This window comes from Microtus ochrogaster, unplaced genomic scaffold, assembly GCF_000317375.1.
Source record: "Microtus ochrogaster isolate Prairie Vole_2 unplaced genomic scaffold, MicOch1.0 UNK121, whole genome shotgun sequence".
Lineage (NCBI taxonomy): Eukaryota > Metazoa > Chordata > Mammalia > Rodentia > Cricetidae > Microtus > Microtus ochrogaster.
Window position 1 is genome coordinate 382435 of NW_004949219.1, and position 15354 is coordinate 397788.

General features: G+C 42.2%; 2 protein-coding genes across 7 annotated transcripts in view; one reads left to right on the forward strand and one right to left on the reverse strand.

Moving 5' to 3' along the window:
- Positions 1 to 6137: 6137 nt before the first annotated feature.
- Positions 6138 to 10945, reverse strand: Ankrd49 (ankyrin repeat domain 49). Of its 3 annotated transcripts, none has more exons than XM_005371691.3 (3): positions 10900 to 10945; positions 8919 to 9264; positions 6138 to 7953 (listed from the first exon to the last, which is right to left on the reverse strand). In XM_005371691.3, exons 2-3 carry the CDS (start codon positions 9174 to 9176, stop codon positions 7492 to 7494), a joined length of 720 nt encoding a protein of 239 aa, XP_005371748.1. In that variant the 5' UTR covers positions 9177 to 9264; positions 10900 to 10945; the 3' UTR covers positions 6138 to 7491. The 3 variants fall into 3 exon arrangements, with proteins under 3 accessions (XP_005371748.1, XP_013210832.1, XP_026634078.1); XM_013355378.2 differs by having other exon boundaries at positions 10539 to 10900; XM_026778277.1 differs by lacking the exon at positions 10900 to 10945 and adding an exon at positions 10001 to 10155.
- A 74-nt stretch (positions 10946 to 11019) lies between these two features.
- Mre11 (MRE11 homolog, double strand break repair nuclease) overlaps positions 11020 to 15354 on the forward strand; it is a 49885-nt gene continuing 45550 nt past the window's right edge. The window contains exons 1-3 of one of the 4 annotated variants that reach the window (XM_013355380.2): positions 11020 to 11180; positions 11784 to 11896; positions 13291 to 13423. In XM_013355380.2, the coding sequence (XP_013210834.1) occupies positions 11877 to 11896; positions 13291 to 13423 (153 nt within the window). In that variant the 5' untranslated portion in view covers positions 11020 to 11180; positions 11784 to 11876. Of the gene's footprint in view, positions 11187 to 11783; positions 11897 to 13290; positions 13424 to 15354 lie in introns of those variants that run through there. The other 3 variants (XM_026778280.1, XM_026778281.1, XM_026778282.1) reach the window with 3 other exon arrangements.

A 15354-nucleotide genomic window follows, 5' to 3' on the forward strand; every position in this document is an offset into this window, starting at 1 on the left:
ATCCTATATTGCGTTTCTTCAGAGAAGTACATCCTATATTGCGTTTCTTCAGAGAAGTACATCCTATATTGCGTTTCTTCAGAGAAGTACATCCTATATTGCGTTTCTTCAGAGAAGTACACCCTACATTGCTGCAGTGTCTCAGCTCGGTTCCTACAGTCTTAAGTTAGCTTCAGACTCCGCCAATGCTCCTTCTACAGTAAGCAGCCATCATATCAAATTTATTGAATGTTTCCAAGTGGATTAAATTTGGAGGACAATTGTCTTAATGTCCTCATCTGTCCGTTAATGGGGACACTTCTCCTTAGAAGTGCTTTTTTTGTCTGGTATTTTAAAACTCCAGTGAATTGGTAAAATGCAGTTATTTGGTAACTTACAAGATCCCAAAAAGCCTCCAAGAAAATACATATTTTAGAACTTGAAAGAGGTCATCATGTATCCTACTTGCTATAAAAAAAAATAAAAGGACAAAATTAGTCATTCTTGGATGTCTACCTGCAGAAATCATCCTCACTGAATATGGGGTTGGTGGCCCATACCTGTAATTCCAGCCCTCTCTGTGGGCAGAAGCAGACGATCATGCGGTCAAACCAACCTGGCCTATAGGAGGGTCTGTCTCACAAAACCATTTAAAGAAACAAATGTAATTACAATATACTTTCTGTGCAAGACGTATATCCTGCTCAAAGGACTGTGGAAGCAAAAGTCAAGCCTGTCTAAATACCACCATCATCAACAGGTAGAAAGTTCCAACCAGACTTGAGATTCCTGTCCAGCCATTCTGCAACCCAACTGTTGACCATGTCGCTAGGCAAGTCTAGGATTTGTCCTGCTGTCTACAAGTGAGTTCTTCCACCGCCCCAACCCCGAGAAATAGTCATTTGAAGGAAAAAAGTCAACTTGTTAACTCATCTGGATGTATTCCGACTTTATTCCGTCGATGGCTGCCTCCCACTAATACCCCACTGCTGTTCTGTTACTAGTCTTGAAACCAGGTAGGTAAGTCACCAGCTGTTTTTCACTGTAATGACTTTTACTTCTTTGTGTTTCTATGCCACAAAGTGAAAATTGCTTCTTATTGTGTACTTGTACTTATGTGAGGTGGTTAAAACAAGTAAGCTCATTGGTGCGGGGTAGGATTGCAGTTTCCAGGGTGGGACATGGAGGGGAATGGGGAGGAGAGACGTTCACTGTGCATCATGCATCGGTTATGAAAATGTCTGCATTCAGGATGTCTACTGGGCAGCACTGTGCCTGTGGGTAGAGACGCTGTTCTGTTCATGCACTTGATATTTTAAGAGGGCTAGCCTTTGATGGGGGAAGCTCTGTTAACCAATCACCTTTAAGAAGTGGAACCTAGTTAAGGCGTGGCTACCTGAAGCCCAGGAAGAAAACTAGGGTGGACCAGGTGCACTCTCTCTGGGTTATTCCCAGGGGACACAGCAGAACTCGGACTTCCCATTCTGGTGGCGTGAGTTTCCCCTTATAACAATTAAAAATATAATTGTTTGTCTTTAAGCTGGCCTGGTTATTTTCCAAATTGAGCAAACAGTTACAAGCCTTATGATAAATGTTCTTCTCATAACAACTACGACAAAAGGGGAATTTTTTACATAGAAGATAAATAGCATGGAATTTTACACGGAAGTAGAGAAGAGATAAAATTAACACATTTGTGACCTACATAAAATGCATATTTCACATGTGGTTCCAGGGCATACATATTTAAAGTCTAGGTTCCGGGAGAGAGGGCTCGGGTGTTTAGAATGTATGCTACTCTGTCCCCAGCACTCACCTCAGTCAGCAGGACACAACTGCCAAATCTCCAGGGGATCTGACACATTCTTCTGGCTTCTTCTGGCTCTTTGGGCACTTACCCTCACACACACATATACAATTGTGAAATAAAATTAAATCTTAAAACATACCTACTAAACCTTTAGAAGTAAATGCACTTTTCCTGATTTTCTATGTCTTCAACCGACTGTAAGATGATGTTAAAGGGTATAGATTCCATTCTGTGTACTAGCAGACTAACTAGTAATATATACTTACAGCCAGTTAATATTCTAGCTTTCTTTTTTTGAAAAGACAAGTCTGGAAAATTCATTGCAACTTTGTTCAGCTATATAGTAAAATTTGCATTTCCATCGTGCAAACTATTAAAAATCATATGATCTCCACTGAACCACAGAAATTAGAATTTTCTAAAACTAAACTCATTTGACTTAAATTTTCCAGATACCAAAATTAGGAGTAGGGAATATTTTCTCCCAAATAACACCTCTTACTGGGCAGGTCTCTTTTCCTATATATTTTAGCTTTGTGTTTGAATGTATTTAAATGAGTTCAGCAATGAAATATAAGAAATGATTACTAATTTTTAAAGTATATAATGGTTGTCCTAAGTTTATTTCTGTTGCCATGACAAAATATCCTGACAAAAAGCAACTGAGGAAAGAAAGGTCTCTTTTTTATTTTATGTGTGCATGCATGTGACCTTGTCCAATTAGTCAAGTTTGGATATATTCTTGTATCATGCTCTACCTTATTTTTTGAGGCAGTGTCTCACTTAACCTATAGACAGGCCATGGTGAGCTCTGGGCCCCTGCTAGACTGGCCACGGAGGGCTCCGGGCCCCTGCTGACCCTGCCTTACTAGTGTGGGGTGACAGGTGTGTGCCATTATGCTACTTTTATGTGGATTCTGAGGCTCCAAACTTGGCTCCTTTTGCTTGCACGGGATGTGGGTGCCCTCTGAAGCACCTCCCCAGACCCTCCGTTTTTATTATAAAACACTCCCGTTAGGGTAGCTGTGTGTGAAATTGGAGCTCATGGCATCTCAAAGGGTCCGGGTCCTTCCTGAGCTCAATATAATTCTCCAGTGTTTCCAGTTTCACCTACAGTGCCTCTCAGATGCTGAGGCAGCCCGTTGTACTTACAAAGGAAGGAAAGCAAAACAAACGAGGAGGCAGCTTGCTTTTGGATGGTGAGAGCTAGTCCTTTCAGTAAGCCGGGTTCAAACCTACAAAACTTGCTGCAGTGATCAGATGGACTGGAGGAGCGGCCGCGTCATTAGGTCCACAATGAGGAGGCTAAATGAACCCGAATCTTCAGTGGATAAGATGATGAACCAGAAATGAATGCTTTTATGGAGTTTTTTCTCATTTGCTCAGCATTAACAGGAACCCATCCTAAAAAAGGGGGAAAATGAGGCAACTAATTTGGGGTGCTTCAGGAAGATGTAAGCAGAATGAGCCATAACCCATTCAAGACCTGGCATTTCCCCATAGGTGCATTTTCCCTCAGAATCTCATTTCTCTCCAGTCCTTGTAATTATTTCCTTTATTTTTTCTTATTTTGCTTATTCCAATTTTTCTGTTGAAGAAACCTTTGATACATAGCTGGAACCTTTGAAACTGGGGTAGAATTTTTTAAATGTCCAGTTGCTTGAATTATTGAGAAACGCTCTATGTTGCTAATTTTACTGGCAATATATGAGAGAAAACTATAGCAAGAAAGAACAACTACGGTCAGTCTCCAAGGGTACAAATGCCCAGATGGGAAGGGCATGTCTTCCTGAAATAGTGGCAGCAGGAACTACAATGTCATGAATAAGCATGTATTCCTTGTAACATCTCAACAGGTAAAGGGAGACCTGAAGTCACATGTAAGTGGCACCAGGGCTGAATCCCAGGTTTGTCCATTTACAACCTGCAAAGCTACGAGGGCAGTGGTTCACCACCTCCCCAATGCTGTGACCCTTTCTGTGCATGAGTGACCCTTACGTTGTGATGACCCCAATCAGAAAATTATTTTATTGCTACTTTAGAACTGTAATTTTGCTACTGTTATGAATCATAAGTATCTGACATGTGACCCCTGTGGGGTGACAAGCCGCCATTGCTCTCGGGATTGGCGGGCACCTAGACCTGTCTGTTCCACGCAGCAGCCAGCACTCACGTGTGGCTAGTGTGAATCAAGATGTGCTATAAAACACACCATGCTTTGAAAATGTACGATGAAAAGCAAAGTATCTCAATTTGTATCTCTTCATCCATTCATTCGTGTGTGTGCTGCCATGTGCATGAGTGGGGGACAAAGAATGGCCTGTGGGGATCAGTTTTCTCCTGTCACCCATCTGTCCCAGGAACCAGACTTAGGTGGCAAAGCCCTAATCAACCGAGTTATCAGGTTTTAAATATGCACCTCATGTTGAAATGAGATTTTTAGATGTGTTGGTTTGCATATATATTTTCTTTAAAATTAATGTCATTTTCTTTAGTTCATTATGACTCTTAGGGAAAAAAATCTTAAAACTACTTATGAGGCTTATGTTTCTATGCAAATAGCATTGACTTCGATGGCCTACTTAGGTTCTCAGGGGTAAAATTTTGAGGTTTTAAAGAAGTTTCCAGGAATTAAAATCGCCAATTGTCCATACTGAATCTTTTGTGTCTGCTGAACTTTACCAGATCTCAAGTTGATTTAGAGGAGGCATTCTGTCATACACATTCATCTAGGAACTCTGCAGACCCCCTAAAGACTCCGCGGATGAGTTGGGGGTCATGTTACAGAACTGCCAGCTCCACATTTCCTAGAGCCACTTCAGGTAGGGTGCCGATAGTCTGTAACCTACCTGTCAGACTATCCATCATCTCTCCTTGTGTGCATGAGTGATTGCCAATCTTTGATTTTGATAAGAGAGCTGTCTCAGGCAGCCTCTAGGCTGCTTCTGGTCCTCTTTACCATGGTAGTGGGATACCATCACCTACAAGTAATGCCCTCAGATCTCTAGTAAAGAATTCCACAAATCACATCACTGTACTAGGCTGTGGGCTGCAAGGCTCTCTGGAACTGTCAGACTTGGTCAGGCAACCTCAGCTAGTTTTGCTGTGGGCCTATGAATTCTTTCCACTGAATAATAACAATGTGACTTCTCTTTTAAGCATATAACAAGCAGAATGGACGTCTGTATGCCACTGCTCTCTGTCAAGAGCAGTCAGGCCAGCCCCTATTAGGTATAAGGAAAGTGTGGAGGCAGGCCCAGTTTGTCATCCCTGGCTCGACAGCCAGTTGGGTCACACAGAACTCTAGCTTAAAAAGCCAACGTTAGGGCTGGAGAGATGGCTCAGAGGTTAAGAGCATTGCCTGCTCTCCCAGAGGTCCTGAGTTCAATTCCCAGCAACCACATGGTGGCTCACAACCATCTGTAATGAGGTCTGGTGCCCTCTTCTGGCCTGCAGGCACACACACGGAATATTGTATACATAATTAATAAATATATTTTTTAAAAAAGCTAATGTTAAACATTTTAAATACAGAGGCTTCTTTGGCCCCATATTTACACAATAAGGCAACACAAAGGCAGATACATAGCCCATTTCCAAATAATGCTAGTGTCAAAGGCTCCCTGACTGTCAGGTAACTGTGCAACCTTGCTCAACAGTCTGCTGAGACGTGTTCATTCTGTCACTTTCTATCACTGTCTCAGACAGACTTAAAAGAAAGCTGCCTTCCACTTCCTTCCAAAGCCCTTGCATCAGAACACTTCAGAACAAGGGCACATTTAAGCCCCAGATCTTTTGAAGTTATCCTAATTTTTGAGACTGTCATATAATTCATTTATTAGTTTTCAAGAGGTAATCTAATATTGTTCTAATAAATTGTTATATATACATATACTTAAAAGATAATTATTTTATATATATGAGTGTTTTGTCTCATGTCTGTGCACCACATGGTGCATGCAATACCCACAGAAACCAGCACAGGGTTTTGAATCCCTAACCTGGAGTTACAGATGGTTGTGAGTCTCTGTGTGGGTGCTGGACACTGAATCTGGATTTTCTGGAAGAGCAGCCATGCTCTTCACACGACTCCTCCCTTCAGCTCCACACACCCGATTAAACCACTATTGAATCTCAGTCGACTGACTTATGTGGGTTGGCCCAAAAGACGAAATTGGGTCGACATTTAAAAATGACATTGGAAAGGACAGCTGTTTTTCTTCTCGCTGTGACCAAATACTTGAGTGTTACAGTGTAAGAGGCAGTCACTGTGGTAGGGAAGGCAAGGCACTGTGTGTGAAGTAGCTGTCACTGTACCCAGTGAGAAAGCAGACACAAACACTGGTTCTTAGCTTGCTTTCTCCTTTTTATTTAATCTGGGACTTGAGCCCATGTGACGGTGCCACACACATCTGGACATGCAGTCTCTCTTCAGCTAAACCTTTCTATTAATTCCCTTCCAGACACACTAGAGGCCAACTCCTGGGTGAGTCTAAGCTAACGCTGACAATGAGCCCCTCGTGGTCTTTCCCTTGGACTCAAGTTCTCGTGGTGAGAAGACCCTTTGGGAATACAGAGGGGCTAGGGAGTCCATCACAAACTATGTTGCAGGCACCAGGAAGAGAAAAGTTAATGCAGCTTGAACTTGAACAAAGGTGCCACAGATCCAGTGAAATTCTGTGCCAGTTAAAGAATTCACGCCTTCTGCATTGTCAGTTTCTACTGTTTCTAGTTATGCTGTGTCACTACCCATATTTTGTCTCTTGTTGTTTGGTTTTTGTAAGAAAGCCCGAGCCACTTGTTGTTCTGGTCCCATATGATAATCACTCCTCACTGTTACGATTCTGTGTGCCTTTGCCTTTGTCATGGCTTGTAGAAAATGAGGGCTGAGGGGTAGTGGTGGACATTTCCTGGAACTCACTGAGTCTAGGTAAGTAGTGCCCAAACCAGCAGGGAGAGAGACGGGTGAACCCTTTGGAGGGCAGTTTTAATCTCTTGGACCAAGGTACAGTTTTGTGCATGTCAAAGTGACACTGACTGGCCATAACAATAAGGGTCACATGGGTTGACCAGGGTGAGGTAGGACTGTCCACAGGATTATGAGGAATGTGGTGGGGGAGGCAGTGTAAAACATTCAAGGATTAAACATCTCCCTAACTGCTTTCCTCAGAATTGCTACATCTTACAATACACCTAAATGTTTCACTATTTTTTGAACTTATGAAGATGTAAGTCACGAATTTGTTAGTGTTTCTTGTTTAGGATGAAAGCAACTGGAGATGCAGAGAAGATACAGCGGAACTGCACCAGTATGTTGAAGATGAAAATTTGGAGTTATCTTAGCTTATAAAAATACAAGTCAATATGCTGAACACTGAACAAAGACCCAGGGTATGGGATATTTAAAAATACTTTTCTCTTGGATCAGCACCAAAAAATATCCTTAGCTTCTCTATTACCCATGTCCAGTTAAAATTACCTCTGATAAAAATCACAATGTCTGTGGCATTCACCACAGTTGCATCCAAACACCTCTCAAATACACTTTGACACCAAGGTCAGGCAGGTCACTTGAAAGAAAACTGTGATTCATCCAACAAAATTTCTGTAGTGAGACATCTGCTCTCTGTATATGGGGATATTTTACATCTCATACATAGGAGGCACTGGTACTTTGAAGCTTAAGAAAATGACTAGAGCCATTAAGACGGAGGTGAAGAGTTGGTACAGTCTTCCACGATTTTAAAGAGGTAGTGATAGACGCTTGTCCTCCTGGCAATGTCGAAAGCGGTTTCTTGTGAGTTGTTTTTCAGCCCTGGTTTGATGTAGCGATTCATCAGGAGGAGTTCCAGGGTGTCCCTGCTGTCTCTATTCCCAGCAGCAAGGTGTAAAGGGGTCAAGAGGCCTTTTGTTTGGGCATTGATGTCTGCATCGTGCTGAAGTAAGAAGGAGGCCACCCTGGTGTTATTCCACTTACAAGCACTGTGTAGTGGTGTCCAGCCATCCACAGTCACTGCATGAACATCTGCCCCCTGAGCCACCAGCTCACGAACAATATCTAAGTGTCCACTGTAGGCTGCTCGGTGAAGAGGGGTGTACTCATCTTCGTCCCTAGTGTTCACTTCAGTGGCCTTCTCAGAAAGTAGCCTCTGCACTGTAGCAAGCTAAGGAAAAAAGAGAACTTTAAAAAAGTCCTGCTCAAAGCAAAACAATCGACAAAGGCAATTACATCATCCAGTGGCTTTAGACTTCAAGATTCTCCCTAAAGGAGGAGACAGTAACTGATTAACGTTGAACAAGTTACAGCCCATCACACTCTGGTGCATCTCAAGAATCTGATTCTCTGAATATCACACCACACATTTAACCCACTCTAATAAATGCTTATTGTCCAGTGCTTTGACCCTAGATGAACAAAGGGTTTAACTGTATTTTCTATTTCACCTGTATCAATCTACATGGCATAGGAACCAAAAACAAACAAAAAACCCTTTAACAGTAGAATAAAGTGATGCTAAAGCAACCTAGAGACTAAAGAGCTCAATTCCTCCAGACAAGCTCAGAGACATGTCATGTTGCTAGGCATCAAGGACTTCTGACAGAATACATTGTGCTTTGGGATTGAAAAGAATCATAAAGTGTAAAACCCTCTCAGTTTTCAGTTTACCGACACACATGGGAGGACTTAGTAAACTAAGCACAAATGGGTCAAGTGGGAAGAATTGATTTTTGGGTACTATGTTTGGATGACAAATCTGCCTGGCTTTCCTCGTAGGACTTTGTGAGGAGTAAATAGAGCAGTTAGACACTTGATGGACCGGTCATCTAAGTTAATTTCCATCTTAGCACTCCTGTGGAGTGATCCTAATGATTTAATTAGAGGGTTGTTTATAATTACCCCCAAACCTCCCGACATCTAGTCGGTTTATAATGTGGCGTACATTTTCATATAAACTATTTCATTTGACACTCCTACATAAATGAGACAAGTATTAAGCTGCCATTTTTAAAGACAAGAAATTAAAAGGACCAGAAATGATGGAATATGCCCAGAGATACGGAGGTCAGGACCAGGTGTCTGGGCTCCAAACCAAATGCTTTTCCAACTATATAACGGTTTCTTTTTTACCCGATTTTTTTCAGCAGCCCAAAGAAGCAATTTGCTTGGATCTTTTTCCATTTTTTTCTCTTGCAACTGATACCATTCTTCGTGTTTTTCTTCTTGCTCCTCCTCTTCATCAGAATCGCCTACCCAGAGACTCTGTGTACCAGTGGGAATCAGGTGTCCATGGGTTTCCAACAATTCGAGCTGATTAAATTGTTCAGAAAAGTCCAAAGAGTTTTCTGGGTCTGGTGTTTCATCATCCCTTACTTTTTCTTTTTCCATTTTTGCTACTATTCTAAAAAAGCATTTCAAGCACTAGGGTCAGTCTTTCTAGAGACAGATTACATCTGCATTGTTTGGTCGTTCCAATCTGAAAATACAAACACAACAATGTCAGACATTGCTAACTAGGCATCATCAACAGGATACCAATCTTGCAAACAAGACAAATAAATTGCCATACTGTCTTTGGTGTTCTCTCCTAAAACCCATTAGATTTATTAACTACTGGACTTCAGAGGTTTCTGTTCTCTATGATCATTTATAGTTTTTATCTTTTATAAAAAATGTTTTCTTTTACTATGTAAATGGTAATAACTATCTTAATTTTAATCTATTAATTTAGGTATGTTAAGACAGATGGAGTATAGGTACATTCAGTACACAGAAGGGTTGTGATTCACCCAGTACTAAAAGATTAAAATTTTCCTGTGGGCAGAGATGTTTACTCCGGTAGCCTGCCATATTACTTTATAAACTGACATCAGCTTGAAGAGTTAAGCAGAATGTAAGACTCAATTAAGAAAACGAGAAGTTACGTTGAAAACCATTTATCAGTTTCTTAACAATATTTTTTGAATTTTGCCATTTTTCATTGCTATTTTCAAATGTTACAACTTTCATTCTCTGTTGAGCCGATTATATTTCTCTGTCTATTCTTTTAGGTGCTATGTCTTACATTGTTCTGCCATCAACCTTTGAAGAATAGGCCATCTTCGGCTCAGATTTTTGTGCCGTTTGTATGTAACCTGTATTAAGAACTATTTGTATCATTAAATTTAAGACTTATCATTTAACTTTGCTTTGAATGGCCTCTAAGAACTTACCAGTTAAACATACTCCTCATGGTGTTTTTCTACTTAATTTCATGTGTTCACCATTCTGTTGCCCTAGTAAGCTTCATTACTAGTGACAAGAGCAACAAAATCATGACCAGCAACGTCCTAGGGCCTATAGCTATATTGTAAAATATAAAAATCCCACTGACGTTTCTAAGGTCTGATCGGTCTGTCATTTTTTAAGAGAGCGATCAGAACTATTTTCTTGCAGTTTTCAAGGTTTCCTTTCATCTTAAAACTATTTTCTAAAATTACTATGTCACGTCAATTCATTAAACGCTTAACATGACAATACCAAAACACAGCACAGATCTCAGCCCCCTTCCCACACCTTTCGTTATGAAAACTCATATTAACTCTGACTTTACCGTTCCAGATGAAAGCTACATATAACTGTCTTGGTATATTTAAAAATAAAACCTAGATGTATCTCCTGATTTAAGGCATAAAAATTATGCACATCATTATGGAGGAATAGGGCGTTCCCTAACTTAAAGGCAACACTCCATTTTAGAGAGATACGAACTGTTCCAATTCTCATCTCAGTGAGATGGAGCCCCACGTCCCATTTCAGAGGACTGCGCTGAGACTGACAGTTTAAGACAAGTTGCCCTGCATCAGCATCAGGACCTTCTGGGGTCTGATTTAGTTCAACGCTCCACATTATTTTTACTCCACTCTCTTCACGGTTCTCTCAGCACACAAAGTAAGGCACAAGTGGTGACCGGGGATCCTGGGGCGATCGTCAGGGGAAGAAAGGCCTCTCTCCGGTCTAGCGGGAGGGTTTCCGATGCCCACACCGGAGAGGCTGCCTCGGTGTTACCTACGAGTGACCCGCCACCCACAGTCGCAGTCGCCCGCCCCGCCGCTCCGGACGCTCGCCTCACCTTCCATCGAGAAACTCGCCGAGAGCATCGCTTCCGGGTTCGCCCCTCCGCTGGTGATGATTGGCTCCGTGCAGGGGCGGAGCCATTCTTTAGTCAATGAGAGAGCAAGGAGGACATGTGACGCCGGAGTCACCAGTGAATCTCGCGAGAAGTACGGCAGTGGCTGTCCCGCGCCTAATTCAGGATTCTGCTCGCGGTGTTCTTGTTCTGGGCACTCCTGCTCTGTTTCCCCCGAGCTGGAGATGATCTGTGGTCTCGCCGGTGGGCTCTGACGAGTCCAGGTTGGGGTAACCTAGGCCTCACTTTTTTTGCTTGGGGGGTTCACGGCGGAAGCCCCTAGCGCCTGGGCCCGTTGAGGAAGAAGGGCCGGGTGGGCCGGGTGGACCGGGAGGGGTGCGGGCTCTGCGTTCCGACCCGGAGTGCCTCGGGAGGAGGGTCGTCCGCGGTGGCAGCGCCGCCGCCTTCGCAGTCACCAGTCTGTCACCTTGGCTCTGAGAGTCGTTCCACGCAGACCACGTGCTTGGTTATTTATTCTGGCTTTAAATGTGGGCTACCCCATTAAAGCCCTGTTAATGTTGAGTGTATGTGGTGGCCTCTTCTCCAAAACCCTAGGTGGTGTAGCTTAAATGTACGCACGGAAAGAATTACGTCTTTACTACCCACCAATCTCATGAGGAAGGCAGGAGAGTAGTCAAGATAGTGCAGTTAGGGCCTCATTCGAGGATGTGACTTACCCTTAGGTCGTGAAACAATTAGGGTAAGATGAAAACTAGTCTTTCTCAAAATTGCCAGTGCATATTTAAGAAGCCTGCCCTGCAACTGAACTCCCGTTGGTGAAATATGCACAACCTTTATAAAATGTGTGTTTTGATATTTATCTTTAGAATTTGGATCGGGTGACTTCTCTGACATACCTGAACACAGACCCCCAGCGTACTTGGAGAGGAACCTGGCCCCAGAAGAGCTCTACCGTAAAAATGAGCCCCACAGATTCACTGTAAGACTGACTATTGACGGTGATGATCTTAAGAGAAAACTGGACACTTTAACAAAAACAGCAACAAAACTTGATAGTGAATAGAATGTCACCAAAAACATGCCTGACATGCTTTAAAGCTCGTCCTCTATGCTTCTTAGCAGAGAGGTGCTCGGGAGCTGAAGAGGAGTGTGTTAAGCAATTGTATGGCCATGCAAAAAAACTCACTTCTGATTTGTTTTAAACTGTTAAGTCTGTAAATAATCTTTTAGAGGAAGTTGCTTTAATATTGAGTAAATTAGAATGAATTTGAACGAAATGGAAATCAATAAAATAACTCTAGAAGTTAGGTGTGGGGGGGGTGCTTGAACATGGGTGGAATCTTCCACTCTGGTTTCAAGTTCTCCATCAGAACTAGCTGTGTGGTGTTGGGAAGGTCAGCAATTCCCTGGACTCGCCTTGTTTGCTTTTTTTGTTTGCTTAGCTAGATTGATAATGCTCCTTTGAGGTCTGAGAGAATTTATGTGAAAATACACACACTCTGGAAGGGTGTAGCTGTGAGCTGAGAAGTTTGTGGGGCATCCAGGACCCCATGCATGCAGCTGATGGAGCTTCTGGGTTGTGCAGTTGTGTACAGAATACATTTTGAATTCCTAGTGGTCCAGCGAAGAGAGCCTGACTTTTTTATGCCCTCTAGTCTTGATTCTCCTGCTAGTGTGGTGAGTGGGTTATCTCTGTGTCTGGCCTTCTTGTTTTCCAGAGATAGTGACTTTGCCTCCCTTTTCCCCTGTGGGGACCGAGATTACATCTTAACTATAGAATTATCGTAAAGAACTAAACTTAATGCTAAGTTTAGTGAGTGTTAATAACAGTTAAGCTACTGGTTCACATGGAAACACCTTTATCAAATTTCATTTGGATTTGAACAGCTCTGTTTTGTGACTTGGTCAAATTTATTATTGGAAAACTCTGTAAAGAGCAGAGTCAGGCAGATATTTTCAGGGTTTGGAATGTAAGCAACTACTTAATAAAATCTGCTCCTAAATGTAGAAGAAGACTTTTAAATGACTTTTTCAGAAAAGTGTACAGTCATATAATAACAAGGGAGCAAAGCCTTTTGGGTTTTTGTTTAGCAAAGTGGGGAACAGATCTGAGAATGTATAAAACTCTTTGTATCAAGGCTATGAATTTTCATAGCAGACACCTACAAATGTCACTCACCTTTGCTCTGTGTTTAATCGAAACAGAGAGCCATGACGTTAAAGATCTGTTGAGTACTGCAAACTTTCCTGCCAAGTCTGATGCTAGAAAATGATTTGCTTTATAGTTGCTATTAGTTATTATTTTATGTTTAGGTCTCCATTTGCTTGACTATCCTTTTAATGCATAGCATTGAATTTTGTTTTTTCATATAGTGACGATGAAGACACATTTAAAATCCTGGTTGCCACTGATATCCACCTTGGGTTTATGGAGAAGGATGCAGTTAGAGGAAATGACACATTTGTGACGTTTGATGAAATTTTAAGACTTGCCCTGGAAAATGAAGTGAGCTTGGGTTACATTTGTGTGTGCTCTTCTGTACTTCCTTGGGTAACAGCCTCTTTTCTGTTAAGTTAGAGTTGATTGCAAAACTTCATACACTCACATTTTCTGACTAAATGTCAATATACTTAAAAATTTGAGTACTTTGTGTTCATAATTTGAGCAGAAATTGCCTTGACAAATAACCTTCAAATTTAGAAACAAGGGGTATTTAACGATGCACCAACCTGTCGTGATTCCTACCTTTAATAAAAAGATGGCTGTTAGTGTTCAAAGAACATATAACCAACCGGAATTTGAGGCAAATATCCCAAATATTCAAGTACAATATTATTTGTGGAAAGAGGCCCGTAGAAGCGCCATTTCCTAAGACTTCAGAGGTAGAGGAGATTGGAGTTTAGATGAGACTAGTCACATGAACTTAGTCAAGAAGGTGACATTTAATGTGTGTTGAAGGAGAAGCAGCCTTTAATTCTAGGTTCACAGAATGGCCTTTCAGTGTGAAGCAGAAATGAAGGCACAGGTATAAGATAGCATGGAGTATGTTAGGTGACTGGTTTGGCTCGCTTGCGGGCCATGTGTGCACTGAAGAGAGCTGAGCCTGTAACTCAGTTGGTAGAGTGCTGTGTACCATGCACAAGGCTCTGGGTTTGATGCCCAGCAGCATAGAAAGCTTGAATGCGGTGGCACATCTTAATCCCAACACTGAGAGGCTTGAGCAGGAAGTTCAAGGTCATTCTCAGTTACTACAGTGACTTTGAGACCAGCTTAAACTACATGAATGAGAACTTTATTTTAAAAAAAAAAAAATGCCAAAAGGCTAGAACTGAGCATTTGAACTGTATTGATGAAGGGAGCTGCAAATGTCGGACTCTTGTTCTGTGCAGTGGAATGTCTTCTGGCAGCTGACACTGAAGAGCATTTAATGCTTTTAAAAACTGGAAAAGACAAAGTCAATATGCGAGAAATTACAAAGAGAAGGTGTACATATGTTAATTTGCAGGGTTTGGAAATGAATCAAATCTGTTGAACCTGGGTGGATGATTTCTTAAACCACCTTACTGAAGGGGAGTTTGTCATGTGGGAGGGTGTTGAACTCCGACATAACACTGCAGGTTCCTCCTAAGTGTCTGGATCTTTGTAACTTGACACTGGTCCTCCCAGGGCTCAGGATCTTTGGTTGTCCTGCCTGGTCCACACCAGTGTGTTCTTCTCTGGGACCTTATAGGTCAACTTTTCTGATTTACCACCTGAATTAGGGCAGAGTTGACTTCTCACTTCACATTTTAATTTTTTGGGGAGGAGTAGGATGGGGGTTTATTGAGGTGGTCTCATAGCTGATACTGCCTTTGAATTCATAATGTAGCTAAGGGCAACCTTGAAATTCTGGTCCTCCCCCTCCTAAATGCTGACTTATAGACACTTGTCATCATATTTTACCTTTTTGAAGAGGCTTCCTCCGAGTACTCCGTGACATTATGCTGCTGTTTTGTAATGATCTCATGTAGAATGATTAAATTGTTTACCCATCGCTTACTTGTGTTCCCCTATGGGAGAGATTCTGTGACAGTGAAGTCTGGCTGTTGATCTTTCCCCTAAAAGTCCCAGGGGCTCCTAGTGCCTGTGTCCTCCCCAGAATGATGCTCCAGTTGTGACATAAGAGGGAAAGAGCAGTGTGACTGCCGAGATAATCACGTGCTTGCTCCGGCTTTTGTAAGCCACTCACTGCTGGAAAAGGGGGCAAAGCAGTGTCCTCTGTCCTGTGTGATGGGAGTGAGAGACAGTGAAGGGGAGGAAAGCAGTTGTTCCAAGCAGCTTTGGAGCCTGCTGCAGAGAGGTGATGTAATGCCCGCCTTTAATTCCACTGAAGAGAGGTGATGTAATGCCCACCTTTAAGTCCACTGAAGAGAGGTGATGTAATGCCCACCTTTAAG